Source organism: Hemitrygon akajei, chromosome 1 (assembly GCF_048418815.1).
Source record: "Hemitrygon akajei chromosome 1, sHemAka1.3, whole genome shotgun sequence".
Taxonomy (NCBI): Eukaryota; Metazoa; Chordata; class Chondrichthyes; order Myliobatiformes; family Dasyatidae; genus Hemitrygon; species Hemitrygon akajei.
Window position 1 is genome coordinate 121,607,444 of NC_133124.1, and position 16,594 is coordinate 121,624,037.

Below are 16,594 nucleotides of genomic sequence, written 5' to 3' on the forward strand. Positions count from 1 at the left end.
CACTTGTTCTTTCACCACCTACCACCTATCTTGAAGCCCTGACAATGATCTCCATGGCCATTGTAAAGGCCAGGGGTGATATAGGGCAACTTGCCATAATGCTGGCTTCCAGTTTCTGCCAGGTTGTGGTAAAATCTGCTATTATGAAGCACAATTGCAGGTCTTGGGTGTACAACTTCACCAGCATTGTGATGGCCTCTGGTTTCTGGAAGAAGTCAAATGCTTCCCTGAGGAATGCATGGGGAATTGAGCCTAATGTATTGGGGAGGTTCAGAAAGATCACATAGAGATTTCTTTCATCCGTCCGAGATGCTTGGATCTGATGCCATATCATGCTTGTATGTTCCAAACACCCAGAGAACCCTGGAGTTCCTGCTTTCTGTACAGATGTATCAATGTGCTTGTTTCTCTCCAGGTAGCTGGCCAGCCTCTGTGCTATTTCAGTGAAGATTTTCCCTTCGACATTCAGAAGGCAAATTGGTTGAAACTAACTGATATTTCTGTATCCTTTTCTTTTGGAATCTGGACACTGCCAGTCCTTCGCCACGCTTTGGGTATTATTAACCTCTGGCACACTACTGTCATGAGCCTCCAAATAAACCGTAAGCTGTCCAGTGTGTTTTATAAAGCCTCTATGATACTCCATTAAGCCTGGGAGCAGATGCCGCTCTTGCCTGCTGGACTGCCTTTTCCACTTCTCTCCATTTTGGTGGGTCAAAATCCAAGTGGAAGGTGGGGGGGCAGGTGCTGAATTGGCAGGATTTTGGACGGAATGATCATATGTTCCTGCCTTTTCAAGTCAATGTGAATCTTTTCCAGGAGCTCTTCCAGTTTCTGCTTTTGACAGGCTGTTCAGACACTGTTGGAACTGAATCATCACCAGTGAAGAAGTTTATGTCTTTCAGCATTCGCTTGACTATGGAGATGCTTCATGACTTGCTAGGTTTGATCTTCATTCTGGCCCAGCTGATGTTTTCCTGCAGCTTTCTAAGTAGTCACACCTCACCCTTAACCAGCTATTTCTCAAGTGAAATTAGAAGCACTGGGGGAAATTACCAAACCAGAAAACTTATTGCTCATTGAATCCAAATCCACAGAGCGGGTCTTGCTTCTCCTGTTGGCTTCACAAGAATGCAAAGGAGCAAAGGTCATGAATCCAAGGTGGCTGCTTCATTCAATATCTGCCCTTCAATTCTCTGGTGGAAAAGACCAGTTTTACACCATTGTTTTTTTAAAGAATCTTCAGCTTCCCAGTCTCAAGAAAACATGCTCCCCAAAGTAGAGTGGCAATACTTTTGTGCTTAACCATCCATCCACAAAATTCAGAATGGAGACTCAAGTCAAACATTGTTGGCAAAGTTCCTGGAATTCCTGCAATGATAGATAGATAGATAGATAGATAGATAGATAGATAGATAGATAGATAGATAGATAGATAGATAGATAGATAGATAGATACTTTATTCATCCCCATGGGGAAATTCAACTTTTTTTTCCAATGTCCCATACACTTGTTGTAGCAAAACTAATTACATACAATACTTAACTCAGTAAAAAAAATATGATATGCATCTAAATCACCATCTCAAAAAGCATTAATAATAGCTTTTAAAAAGTTCTTAAGTCCTGGCGGTAGAATTGTAAAGCCTAATGGCATTGGGGAGTATTGACCTCTTCATCCTGCCTGAGGAGCATTGCATCGATAGTAACCTGAAACTGCTTCTCTGTCTCTGGATGGTGCTATGTAGAGGATGTTCAGAGTTATCCATAATTGACCGTAGCCTACTCAGCGCCCTTCGCTCAGCTACCGATGTTAAACTCTCCAGTACTTTGCCCACGACAGAGCCCGCCTTCCTTACCAGCTTATTAAGACGTGAGGCGTCCCTCTTCTTAATGCTTCCTCCCCAACACGCCACCACAAAGAAGAGGGCGCTCTCCACAACTGACCTATAGAACATCTTCAGCATCTCACTACAGACATTGAATGATGCCAACCTTCTTAGGAAGTACATTCGACTCTGTGCCTTCCTGCACAAGGCATCTGTGTTGGCAGTCCAGTCAAGCTTCTCGTCTAACTGTACTCCCAGATACTTGTAGGTCTTAACCTGCTCCACACATTCTCCATTAATGATCACTGGCTCCATATGAGGCCTAGATCTCCTAAAGTCCACCACCATCTCCTTGGTCTTGGTGATATTGAGACATCCTTTATCCCATTGCCATAGTAATTTCTTAGGTATTAAACAAATTGACTATTTAAGGAGAAGATTTAAGGAGTTCACTCTTCTATAAAACAGAGGAAGGTCAGCCTTTTATTTTTTTGTAAACCATATTTGTACTGTATGTCGTCTAAACTTATCAGAAAAGCTTTATTTTCTGACAGATTATTACCTATTGTCCATCAACCCAGCTAAGTTAATAGCTGCCTCTAATGTACACCTCGACTGTAAATAAATTATGTATTTTAAACAAATCCAGATTTAGAATATATACTGTAAATCCAGGCCGACATTATTATACTGAAAGATTTATACAGATGTCAAACTGTGGTTTACTTGTATGTGATCCTGGCAGTAGACTCATTTCTATTAATGTGTCATTGGAAGATCAGCACTTAAAATTGTGATTAAAGGTTTTTTTTTCATTTGTTCACAAGATATGGGGATGTTTATAAGAGTAGCACTAACTGTGCATCTCTAATGGTCCTTGATAGTGATAAACATCCCCCCGAGACACTCAGCATTGGGCAGTCAAGATATTCCCACAGGGCCTCCGAGATATATATTGAGCAAAGAAGTCAAAGTCAAGTTTATTGTCATATATACAAATACAGTGAGGTACAAGCAAAATGAAAACTTGCTTGCCGAAGCATCACAGGCACATAGATTCAGACAACACTCAAAGAACATTATAAATTGTCCATAAATTATACAAGACAATGAACAAAGTATACAAAACATTAGTACAAAAAAGCAGTTAGAAATAAAAAAAATCTAGTGTTTTTCCAGCATATATGACGAATAAACTCTTCTTGGGCTTCTAGCCAGGTACAGATATCGATTATAACTGACATTTCAGTGATAGACTCTGCCATCTTCTTCAGGGATAATATGTGGGCATGTCTAGTCCGGTGGTATTTATAGCCCCATGGTCCATCCCCCCGATTGTTTAGTCCTCATCCAATCAGGTTTCCGCTCTCCCACTTTGTTTACAACCGAATTCCACATTTTTACTTAGAGTGAGGCCTTCATCTTTGTTAAAATTCTTTTCCTCCAGTTTTATTTAAATGGCTTTCTTAACTAGGTGGATACAAAAGCCACTGGCACGGCACAGTAGTTCTGTGCCACTGGTCAATCCTAAAGCTATTGCTAATGCAGTGTTCAGCTACCGCCGATTTCTCCAGGGAACCTCCTGTGCTCCTTGATGCGGGTTTCCACAATGCATTATATCTGGCTAATATTCGCTACTCTGCATTCCCAGGGAATTCAGTAAACGCCAGCTGACCTGAGTCCCAGGTCATCTTCGACCTGCATAAGCTGTGACTTGAACTTCCTTATAGCAGAGTTTATTATCGAAACATCGGCTATACTCTATATCTGTACCTGGTTTGAAGCCTGAGGCCAGTTTAATTAGAAATAAGTTCATGGTACTTGAAGAGTGGTGAATTTGTGGAATTTAAATCTGTGGCAGCTGTGGAGGCCAAGTCTTTATGTATTCTTAAGGCAGTGGTTGATAGATTCTTGATTGGTCAGAGCATGAAGGGATACGAAAAGGGGGTTGGGGGAGAAAGCTGGAGTCTGGGGCTGAGAGGAAGAAATAGGTCAGCCATGATGAAATGGCAAAGCAGACTCAATGGGCCAAATGCCTTAATTCTGCTCCTACATCTTATGGTCCTTTGGAAAGCTGACAGCCATACTGTTCCATTGCTGAGGTAGGATTAGAGTTGTGCGGGTCAGATCAAGAAACTGTTGGTGTAGGGATGTAGCTGTTCTCGAACCTGATGATGTGAGACTTCTAGCATCTGCAACTCCTGGCCGATGGTTGTAATAAGAAGAGGACATGGCCCAGATGGTGGAATCCTTGATAATAGATGCTACCTTCTTGATGAAGCGCCTCATGTAGATACTTACGGTGGTGGCGAGCACGTGCCCATGATGGGCGAGGCTGTGTCCACTTCTTTCGAGATTTTTGCAATCCTGTGCATTGAAATAATGATAGCAAGCTATGATGCAACAAGTCAGATGAAGAAATTACATTTCAAAGTCTGGATCAAGTTATGTAAGAATGCTGTTCTTGGACTACAGTTCATCATTCAACACCATAGTTCCATCCAGGCTCAACAGGAAGCTCAGAGACCTCGGCCTTGACCCTACCTTGTGTATCTGGATCCTGGACTCCCTGTCAGATTGCCAGCAGGTGGTAAGAGTGGGCTCCCTCACCTCCAACCCTCTGACTCTCAATACAGGAGCCCCTCAGGGCGGTGTACTAAATCCCCTCATTTACTCACTGTATACCCATGACTGTGTCGCCACCCAAAGCTCTAATCTGCTAATTAAATTTGCCGATGACACTACATTGATTGGCCTAATCTCAAACAATAACGAGGTGGCCTACAGGGAAGAAGTAATCTCTCTGACGCACTGGTGTCAAGAAAACAATCTCTCCCTCAATGCCTCAAAAACAATGGAGCTGGTTGTGGATTACAGGAGGAATGGAGGCGGGCTAACCCCTATTGACATCAATGGATCTGGGGTTGAGAGGGTAAACAGCTTTAAATTCCTCGGCATCCACGTCACTGAGGGCTTCACTTGGTCTGTACAAACCAGCTGTGTGGTGAAAAAGGCACAACAGCCCATCTTTCACCTCAGACTGTTGAGGAAGTTTGGACCCCAAATCCTAAGAACTTTCTACAGGAGCACAACTGAGAGCATCCTGACTGGCTGCATCGCTGCCAGGTATGTGAACTGTACCTCCGGACTCTGCAGAGAGTAGTGCGGACAGCCTAGTGCATCTGTAGTTGTGAACTTCCCATGATTCAGGACATTTACAAAGGCAGGTATGAAAAAAGGGCCCGAATGATCATTAGAGATACGAGTCACCCCAACCACAATCTATTCTAGCTGCTACCATCTGGGAAACGGTACCACAGCATAATAGCCAGGACCAACAGGTCCAGGACAGCTTCTTCCACCAGGCCATCAGACTAATTAACTCACGCTGATCTGAGTGTGTTTCTATGTTACATTATTCTATTTATTATAACTTACAATAATTGCACATTGCACATTTAGATGGAGATGTAAAGATTTTTCATCCTCATGTATGTGAAGGATTTAAGAAAGAAAGTCAATTCATTCATTCATTCAAGTGTTTGTGCTCTTGCCTGTGTAGTGATGGAGACTAAACATTTGGGGAATGCTGTTTAAGCCTTAGTGCAGTGCAGTGCTTTTTTTTGTGTTAGGAGTTGTTAGGTAGGTGGATCCTTCTGAAGTTATGGGCTAGTAGCCAGTAAATACAAATGATAGTCAGGCTTCAACCTAGGACAAATTAGCTGCTTGAATAAATGCCATTTTCTGCAAAGCTAAAGAGTTATCTTGTTGGGTATCTTCCCAACAAAGATATTTGAATTTTTTTTTATTTTTGTCAGTTGAAATGCCCTCCCATTGTAAATATGTAGCACCATTTGCCCACACCCAAAACATTGTTGAAACTTATTTAATCACCTGTTGTTATCTTTGCGCTGAAGTGTATGAAATCTCAATGGATTTGAGTTCAGTGTACTTCTTTTGGGATTCATCCAAGAATGAATCTTTCAAAATTCTTGCTTATTATTTCAAGCAAGACATTTTACATCACCAACTCTAAACTGTGTCTCTTCCAAGTTAAAACAGCCACATTGTACTGGTTATTTGGTGTGATTATGGGATGTTAATCAAGCTTAGTGTGTGGTTACAGCTGCACCCCATTTAGCTATGTGCACAGCATTCCATCTCATTCCTGACATACGCCTTCTGCTGGTGGAAAGCCCTCATGGAATTAGAACATAAAAAATGCTCAATCTTTTCCCTGCTCAATTTTAAACTATTAATGTGGTGGGCATAATTAAAATTCTGTTTGATGAACAAAGATGTCAATGATGGGATTCATGAAATATCAGGTAGAGATGGAAAATTCTCCACTGTTGAAGATAGTCACTTGCAGGGAAATCTGAAATGGACATTAGGAAGGGTAATGTTAAAGGGATCATCAAATGTGGTTCCATGGGTTGCACTAAAAAACAAAATTAAGAACCAATCAGACATGAATTTCAGCAAGTTTCAATGAATTCCCACACGAAAGTGCAAGGAGATAAAAGGAACTCTAAAATGGTGTAGCCAATTGGATCTAAAATTAGTTCAGAGGCAGAAAGCAAATGGAAATAACTGGTGATTTTTAATGACTGAAAAGCTGTTACTGATGAGGTTCTACAAGGGTCAGTGTTTTGTCCCTCATTTGTGTTTTCTTAATTAATATAAATGTAGGGGCAAAATAACAGCTTACTTACAATAAATTTGGCTGGGTTTGACTAAGACGACAAAAGTTTTTGACTTCAGGACATAAATTTGTTCAGTTGGAAGAGAATTATGAGTGAATTTTAAGTTATTAAACTTGTCAAAGGAAGATACAATAAATGCAAGATGTTAAGAAATGTAAACGATGGAAGGAGTCTCAGCTTACACGGATGAGGTTGTTAAAATGGCTCTGTATCTGCTTTCTTCTTATTGGTCAAAACACACAATATAAGAGAGGATGAACTAGAATTGTATGTCTGTCATGTCGAAGTATAAGCACCACCTGCAATTCCGGTCAGGTTAGAGGAAATCACTGAAAGTATGGGGAAGATTTGAGATTAACACCAGGCTTGGAATTTTTTTTAGCTGCAAAATTGCTCTTGTACTGTGGGTCTTTTATTTAGCTACATCAGGTAGGTTGTTCTAATTTCCAGCATCGCCAAAAGAAGGCACGGCTAGCTCCTTGTACTTGGTGGGGCGATTTTGATTAACTGTACAGACAGAACTGTAGATCATTCATTGTGTCCCTGCAAACCAACCATAGCCTAGCAGCCTGTTTGCATACCCGACTTCTGCAGAATTGGTGATACTTCGGCCTACCGCAAATGGTGAAGTTCAGACTACCCAGTCGTCCCTAAGCATGAAATACACCACACTTCAACACACCATAAAAGTATTCCCTGTTTTACCCGCCAGGCCGATAAAGGCGTCTGCACTCAGGGACACGTGTCACTAAATCCTCCAGCACTTTGACCGTGTAGGAGGGTGGGACAGGGAAATTCGAGTCAGAGCCACCCGGGGTGCCGTCACCAGCCGGGTCCTGCGCACGCGCAGTGGCCGGCCACCCTGGATTCTTCACCCCGGCCAGTGGAAGTAGACGACGGCGCATGCGCACTGCTCTGATGCCGTAACCCTGCCCATTGAATGTTGGCAGGTAGCAAGGAACCGGCAACAACAACGAGTGCTACTACTATACTAGTGTTGTCAGCGCGAAGAACGACTGCCGGATTCATTCACCATGCGGCGGTGAGGCTGCGGCATTGACTTGACTTGTCCGGCGGTTTGTTTGCGGCGGCTCTGAGCCTGAGGCCTGCGACTGGCGGCGGGACCGACCGGTTGATAAAGATGAACGGCTCCAGGAAATATATCTCCATCAGTGTCCCCGACGCGCCCGATTCCATGTCCCCTCACATCAAGTCGGCGGAGCAGCTGCGAGTGATCGGCTTCAATCTGGGCGACTGTTCCAGGTCTATGCAGTTCGTCATTTGTGTGACCGGAGTCTTCGTCTTCTATCTCGTGTATGGATACCTGCAGGTCATTGACAAGTTTTATGCACAAATGCCGCTTACTCTTCAATACAAGCCTACCCCGTGTTGTTACAGGCCGGGGTGGGTTGTGCTTATTGCATTGCATTGCATTGCTCTGCACTACACACAATTACATTCGCATTTAACATCCCTTCTCTTGATTCCTAGGAGCTCATTTTCTCATTGGAAGGCTTCAAACCCTTCGGCTGGTACCTAACTCTGGTGCAGTTTGCTTTTTATTCCACGTTTGGACTGGTCGAGCTTCAATTCACGCAGGACAAGAGAAGGAGGTATTTGTTCAGTTGTTACTATGATAGTCCCTCAGTGCAATTTTAGTCTGCAGACGTAAAACAACGCGCATTTTGAACCCGGAAGTTGAGTTTTAAACTGGTTTGGCTTACCGTGTAATATGACTATTCATGTAATAGTTCACATTGTTTTTAGTCAAGCATTTTTTAATTCTATCACAGTATTGATAGGCCGAATGATGTCTTTCCATCCTGTTGCCATTCTGCAACGCATGTTACAGGTTCAGTGATTAGATGGCATCCTAATATAACGCATTGAATAATAAATTAAGCACCCCTTTTCTGAAATGCTTGGGGTCAGAAGTTTCTGTATTTATATATAAATAAAACAGTGAAAAATATTGCATACCATTGGAGTAATGAAATTATAATGTGTACAGAGTAACAAATGCAGCATCAGGAAAATATCTGACTGAGCTTTTGAACAACAACAACCAACCACAGGCTTTCAGTCTCCATCTACCGTCCTGCGTTTTGATGAAAGGGTTTCAGTACACTGTATTTGCGTTTTACTTTTTATGAGGGATATAAAAAATTAGCATTGTAGACTTGTTCTAGTGCTCGAGATCAGCAGAAGCTTTAAGAATTTTATGTTGTGCCTTTTCTTAAATTTCTGCAACCAGCCTGCTGAATATTCACAATTGCCTTAAATTTTCAGTTCATCCTGATAGATCTTTGCTTGTTTCATGATCAGCATACCGTTTAGTGGCTTATGTTCACTCCAACGCTGACGGTGCATGATTGGGGGTCATCTCTCAGATCTCTGAGAACCTTCCCAGCATCTTGTGGAATTTTCCATTTGTGATGTCATGTCCACGCTCAAACAAAAAAGATTTGAGGGTTTTTTTTGGATTTCAGATAAGGAGTACTCAACCTGTGCTAATTCAAAGTAAACTTTATTATCACCCTATACTACCCTGAGATTCATTTTCTTGAGGGCACACTCAGCAAATCTATAGAATAGCAGCTATGTCAGGATTAATGAAAGATAGATCAGAGTGCAGAAGACAACAAACTGTGCAAATATAAATAAATAGCCAACAAGAATATGAGATAAAGAGTCCTTAAAATGAGATTATTGGTTGTGGAAACATTTCAGTGATGAGGCAAGTGATCCAGTTTTGTTCAAGAGCCTGATGATTGAGGGATATTAACTCTTACTGAACCTGGTGATGTAAGTCCCAAGGCTCTTGTACCTTCTACCTGATGGCAACAGAAAAAAGAGAGCATGGCATGGGTGGTGGGAATCTCCTACGACAGTGTTTCATGTAGATATGCTTAATGGTTGGGAGGACTTTACCTGTGATATACTGGGCCTCATCCATCACCTTTTGTAGGATTTTCCATTCAAAGGCATTGGTGTTTCTGTACCAGGCCTTGATGCAGCCACTACACAGCTATAGAAGTTTGTCAAAGCTTTAGACATCGTGGCAAATCTCCACAGACTCCTAGGGAAGTAGAGGCACTGCTGTGCTTCCTTTGCAATTGCACTTGTGTGCTGGGTCCAGAACAGATCCTCTAAAATGGCAGCTTCCAGGAATTTAAGTTGCTAATCCCCTCTACCTCTGATCCTCCAATGAGGACTAGCTCATGGATCTCTGGTTATATTTACACTTAGAATAATGAAAAAGTGTATTTTCTAATGGTAATGTATCTCTGCACACTTATTTTTAGAATACACAGACTTTCACTAGAAATGTAAATAAAATACACCCCCAAGATCTTGTTAGTTTTCAGTTGTGATGTTATCGTTTGACTTCCTGTCATTTTGGAGTGGTGGTGAGGAGAGAATGGACGGTTTGTGGCTGCATCTGTCAGCAGCAGATACATCTGAAGAGGTCCTCAACCTGTTCCTTCCTGCAACTGTCTGTTTTTGAGTAGGCTCTTGACTGTTAATTGGGAAGAGGTAAGGGTCCTTCAGTGTTTGGTCTCTAGATGTTCTTGACAGTGCTGAAGAATATCTGCATATCATAGTCATGAATTAGTTACTGGGTCTTCCATGTCCTGTCCCCCACCATCTGGCCTATGGGGCACAGCTTTTTTTTGTAGAACCTTGGTCTGCAAAACACCTGTTCCCTTCAGGTGCATGAATGATCCCATGATCTCAAGAAATAGATTGTAAGATGTACCTTGTATTTTGTGTTTTATTAACTCATGATTATTCTCTGATGTTTTCTGGTGGACAAAACCTCTTCATGGGTGCTCTTATACACACTTGTGAGGTGCTGGTGGAGAATGACTTGTTATTGCTAGTTCTCTAGGGAAAGTTTTGGGGATAGAGAGGGGGGTTAGGGGTCAGGTTAGAGCTTAGGGACAGTTTGTTGATGACATTGGTATGATGAGATATCTTACAGAGAGAAGGTAGAAGAGCCAGGCAAATAACCGCTTCAGTGTCATCAAGAGAAAGAAGATGGTTGTCAACTTCAGGAGGGATTGCACCACTCATTCCCTTCTTCCCATTGGCAGCACAGCAGTGGAAACTATAAGCAGTTTCAATCTCCTGGGAGTGCATATCTCACACAACCTGTTGTGGTTCCAGAACACATCCTACGTAATCTAGAAAGCTGAATGACACCTCTACTTTCTGTACAGGTTGGAGAGAGATGGACTGTGCACAGCGATGCTCACAGCCTTGTACAGATGAGCAGTTCTGAGCATGCTACGGGAGCCGCACTGCAGCGGACAGGAAGGCTGTCCAGTGGGTCGTCAAACCTGCCGGATGCCATCAAGGACATGCGTGCAGAAAGATGCTGGAAAAGGACTAACAATGTCATGAAGGATCCTGCTCTTGGACTGTTTGTCCCACTCCCATCAGGGAAGAGGCTGTGTAGCATCCGTGCCAGGACCATTAAACTCAAAAACAGTTGCTTTCCCCCAGCAGTAAGGCTCATCACACCACCCACTAATCCATCTCACTACACCACCCTCCACCACTGTTACTTTATCATTTGACAGACAGACAGATATACTTTATTGATCCCGAGGGAAATTAGGTTTCGTTACAGTCGCACCAACCAAGAATAGTGTAGAAATATAGCAATATAAAACCGTAAATAATTTAATAATAAGTTAACCATGCCAAGTGGAAATTAGTCCAGGACCAGCCTATTGGCTCAGGGTGTCTGACACTCCGAGGGAGGAGTTGTAAAGTTTGATGGCCACATGTAGGAATGACTTCCTATGACGCTCAGTGTTACATCTGGGTGGAATGAGTCTCTGGCTGAATGTATTCCTGCGCCTAACCAGTACATTATGGAGTGGATGGGAGACATTATCCAAGATGGCATGCAACTTGGACAGCATCCTCTTTTCAGACACCACTGTCAGAGAGTCCATTTCCACCCCTACAACATCACTGGCCTTACGAATGAGTTTGTTGATTCTGTTGGTGTCTGTTACCCTCAGCCTGCTGCCCCAGCACACAACAGCAAACATGATAGCACTGGCCACCACAGCCTAGTAGAACATCCTCAGCATCATCTGGCAGATTTTAAAGCTCCTCAGTCTCAGGAAATAGAGATGGCTCTGACTCTTCTTGTAGACAACCTCAGTGTTCTTTGACCAGTCCAGTTTATTGTCAATTCATATCCGCAGGTATTTGTAATCCTCCACTGTGTCCACACTGACCCCTTGGATGGAAACAGGGGTCACTGGTGCCTTAGCCCTCCTCAGGTCCACCACCCGCTCCTTAGTCTTTTTCACATTAAGCTGCAGATGATTCTGCTCACACCATGTGACAAATTTTCCCACCGTAGCCCTGTACTCAGCCTCATCTCCCTTGCTGATGCATCCAACTATGGCAGAGTCATCAGAAAACTTCTGAAGATGGCAAGACTCTGTGCAGTAGTTAAAGTTCGAGGTGTAGATGATGAAGAGAAGGGAGACAGGGCAGTCCCCTGTGGAGCCCCAGTGCTGCTGACCACTCTGTCTGACACACAGTGTTGCAAGCGCACGTACTGTGGTCTGCCAGTCAGGTAATCAATACCTGATGACACCAGGGAAGCATCCACCTGCATCACTGTCAGCTTCTCACCCAGCAGAGCAGGACAGATGGTGTTGAACGCACTAGAGAAGTCAAAAAACATCACCCTCACAGTGCTCGCCGGCTTGTCCAGGTGGGCGTAGACACGGTTCAGCAGGTAGACGATGGCATCCTCAACTCCTAGTTGGGGCTGGTAGGCAAACTGGAGGGGGTCTAAGTGTGGCCTAACCATAGGTCGGAGCTGCTCTAGAACAATTCTCTCCAGGGTCTTCATGATGTGGGAAGTCAATGCCACCAGTCTGTAGTCATTGGAGCCACTGGGGCTCGGTGTCTTCGGTACAGGGACGAGGCAGGACGTCTTCCACAGCACAGGAACCCTCTGGAGACTCAGGCTCAGGTTGAAGACATGGTGAAGTACTCCACATAGCTGGGGGGCACAGGCTTTGAGCACCCTGGGGCTGACACCATCTGGGCCTGCAGCCTTGCTAGGGTGGAGACGTTTCAGCTGTCTTCTCACCTGTTCAGCTGTGAAGCCCACCGTGGTGGTTTCAGGTGGGGGAGGGGTGTAGTCATGAGAGCAGGGTGGGGGCTGTGAGGAGGGATAGGAGGGGAGAGTGGAGTATGTGTTGGTTGGGGGCCGACAACAGATGAATCATGTGGGGGATGGGCAGGGGCCACAGTGTCAAATCTGTTGAAGAATAGGTTAAGTTCGTTGGCCCTGTCCGCACTGCCTTCAGCTGCTCTGTTGCTAGTTTGCCGGAACCCAGTGATGGTCCTCATCCCACTCCAGACCTCTCTCATGTTGTTCTGCTGGAGTTTCCACTCAAGCTTCCTCCTATTCCTGTCTTTAGCCTCCCTGATCTTGGCTTTCAGGTCCCTCTGTATTGTCCTCAGCTCCTCCCTATTTCCATCTCTAAACACCCTCTTTTGAGCATTCAGGATGTCCTTAATGTCCTTTGTTACCCATGGCTTGTTATTTGAATAACAAAGGACAGTTCTTGCCGGAACATTGCAGTCCACACAGAAGTTGATGTAACCTCTCCATGTCCTCTCCATGTGGCTCACAAAGTGCCTGCCAGTCTGTCACCTCAAAACAACCCTGGAGTGCCTCATAAACCTCCCCCGACCATTTCCTCACTGTCCTCAAGGTTGCAGGTTTACTCTTCACCAGAGACACGTAGCAGGGTTTCCTGCCTGATTCTCCTTATGGACAGACTTTCCTGTACCTAACGTCACGTTATATGCAATTTATGTATATAGCTATCTTATGTATTTGTACTTACTGTGCTTTTTTATGTTCTTTTATCATGCTGTGTGCATTTTTTTTTGTGCTGCATCTGTTCCAAAGGAACAATTATTTTGTTCTCTTTACACTTGTGTACTGGAAGTGACATTAAACAATCTTGTATCTTGATATGGGGATGTTAGAGGGCATATTAGGGTTTCAGGACAGGGATGTGGAAGATTTAGTCTTCAGGCCTTCGCTCTGCGCTCAAAGGACAGTGACATGGATGTATGTTAAAAGGCAAACATAGATGCTGGGCTGTCCCAGGTCCCCAGCATCAGACGGCTGTGCGAGTAGGGGACACAAGGGCCAATGTGTTGGCAGGAGCAGAGTTCAACCCTGAAGTTCGTGATCCCTTCATCGGTCGATACCAAGGACCAGAGCTTGAAGGTCAATCGGAAGATGAAGCTCAACTACCTAAGCCTGGAGATTGGAGGGGACCTGTTCTGGAGTTGTTGGACTGTCTGTGTGTGTGGGTGGGAAGGAGTAACGGAGCTTGTTTCGCTGTTGTAATTTTTTGCTTGTTGCTGTTCTGCCAGACATCATCCCATCCTCTTCTGCCTTTCAACTCACAAGTGAGCATAACCCATCACCAGCATCTTTCCGGATTAACTTGTCCTGTGCATGTCTCTCCAGCTGTGACCATGTCATTCCCACTCTCTTGGTGTCGGTTAACACTTCCCTCCTCCATGTGGACTTGGGCGTACCTCGATTTTGCTTGTCCTGACGATTCCATGTGAGAGCTTGTCTGGTGATACTGTTTGGTGGCTTCCTGAACGTGTGTCCTATCCAGCACCACTTCCTTCTCTTGATCTTAGCCCCAATTAGTGTCTGGTTGGTCCTTTGCCATAACTCTGTATTGTTCACATGGTCTGTCCATGTTAGCCCCAAAATTTGACGTAGGCATTTGTTGATGAAGGTCTGGATTTTTCTGATTACTTCTGATGTCAGTCTCCAATTTTCAGAGCCATATCGGAGAACAGATATGACATTTGAGTTAAAGATTCTCATTTTGGTGCTTAACCTTAGTTCTTCTGCCATCCAAACTGGACGTAGTATCATAAAGGCTCCTTTGGCTTTTTGGATCCTGGTTTTTACATCCTCATCAGTACCTCCTTTCTTGTTGACAGTGCTTTCCAGATAGACATAGAAAATAGGTGCAGGAGTAGGCCATTCGGCCCTTCGAGCCTGCACCGCCAATGACTCAACTTCTTTTAGAGGAGCATTTCTCAGGGTAACTGTTGTTTCCTGCGTATACTTTTAGTAATTTTGTTTTCCCTACATGGATGTGTAGCTCTGTTTTCTGCGATGTGGAGTCTAGAAGATGTGTTTTCTCTTGCATCTGAGCATGGCTGTGTGACAGTAGTGCCAAATCATCAGCAAAGTCAAGATCATCCAGCTGTCTGAACAATGTCCACTGTATTCCATTCTTCTTGCCATCTGTCATTTGCTTCATAATCCAGTCCACCGCTTGCAGGAAGAGAAAAGGGGACAGTAAGCATTCCTGTTGTACCCCAGTGTTCACCTTGAAAGTATCTGATAACTGACCTACATGGATTACCCTGCATTCCATATCTTCATAGATCTTCTTTACCAAGTTAGTTAACTTCTCTGGAATCCCAAAGTGCCTCATTAGTTTCCACAATGTCTCTCTGTCCAGGCTGTCAAATGCTTTTTCATAATCTACAAAATTAATGTGCAGTGACAGTGATGTGTTCCATTCCCACAACTGTTCAATGATGATCCCAAGAGTTGCAATCTGATCAATGCAAGACCTGTTTTGTCAAAATCCTGCTTGTTCATCTCTAATCTTCTCATCCACTGCATTTTTCAATCTCTCTAAAATGGTTCTACTCAGAATTTTCCCTGGCACTGAAAGTAACATTATTCCTCTGTAGTTTTTGCATTCCTGGAGATCTCCTTTCTTAGGAATTTTAACTAGATATCCTATTCGCCAGTTCTTGGGTACTCCTTCTGCTTCCCAAATCTTTTTTATGATGTGCATCATTTCAATAGATATGTCTATACTGCTCTTGAGTGCCTCTGGAGGTATACCATCAGGTCCTGCAGCTTTACCATCCTTTAGGAGCTTGATTGCCATTCTGATCTCCTCTTTGGTAGGAGTGCCACAGTCTATCACTAGGTTGTTCTCTGCTTGTGGGATGACTGGTGGTGATGGTCTGTTTAGAAGCTGTTCAAAGTGTTCAGCCCATCTTTGGGTCTAGTCCTCAACTCCTGTCAGAACTTGTCCTTCTTTATCCTTAATTGAAATTTGCCAGGGAGTTTCTTGGTTGTGTCGAACAGTCCTTTCATGTTCCCTTTTGATGCTTCCTGCTCTGCTTCTTTTGCTAGGTCTTCAATATAGTTTCTTTTGTCCATTCTGATGCTTGCTTTCACTTTCTTATTTGCTTCTGTATAGTTTATCTGTGCAATAGTCTTTGATGTTCTTGTTTAGCTTTTGTTAAGTGCATCCTTTTTTTTGCTTTTCTTAGCTCTATTTTTCTGAGTGTTTCAGCAGAAATCCATGGTTTGTGTTGGCTGTCTGTCTTACCTAGAACTTCTTCACATGTGCTGGTCCAGACATCTTTGGCTTGTTCCCAGATCCCCTCCACACTTGATTCTTCATTTTAAGTTCTCCAGGGCGTGAAATCTGTTCTGCAATACTAAGTTGAATTGTTGTCTTTTGCCCTGATCCTTCAGAAATTGTGTTGCATAGCTTTTCATTTTGCTTGTTGCAGCATAATTCCTTTTAAGTTTGATCTGAAGCTCACCAATAACAAGATGATCTGATGCCACGTCCGCACCTCTAAGGATTCTGACATCCTGCATGGATCTTCTGAACTTCTTACTGATACAGATATGTTCGAACTGGTTTTCTGTTCGATGATCTGGTGAAATCCATGTTGCCTTGTGGATGCGCTTGTGAGGGAATATGCTGCCACCGATTACCATTTCAGGGATGCACAAAAGTCTACAAATAGCTCTCCGTTTTCATTTTTGCCTCCAAGTCCATGATGCCCCATTATTTCTTCAAATTTTGTGTTGTCATTTCCAATTATAGCATTAAAATCTCCCATGAGGATAGTGATGTCTCTTCAGCTTCTCCAGTCTGTTGCAGAAATCTTCCTTGACAATGGTGTCTTTGTCATTTGTAGGGGTGT

At 43.6% G+C, this 16,594-nt stretch overlaps 1 protein-coding gene across 1 annotated transcript in view; it reads left to right on the forward strand.

The window, feature by feature from the left end:
• Positions 1-7,406: 7,406 nt before the first annotated feature.
• slc35b3 (solute carrier family 35 member B3) overlaps positions 7,407-16,594 on the forward strand; it is a 61,419-nt gene continuing 52,231 nt past the window's right edge. The window contains exons 1-2 of the mRNA XM_073050922.1: positions 7,407-7,865; positions 8,027-8,148. Coding sequence (XP_072907023.1) covers positions 7,677-7,865; positions 8,027-8,148 — 311 coding nt within the window. The 5' untranslated portion in view covers positions 7,407-7,676. The remainder of the gene's footprint in view (positions 7,866-8,026; positions 8,149-16,594) is intronic.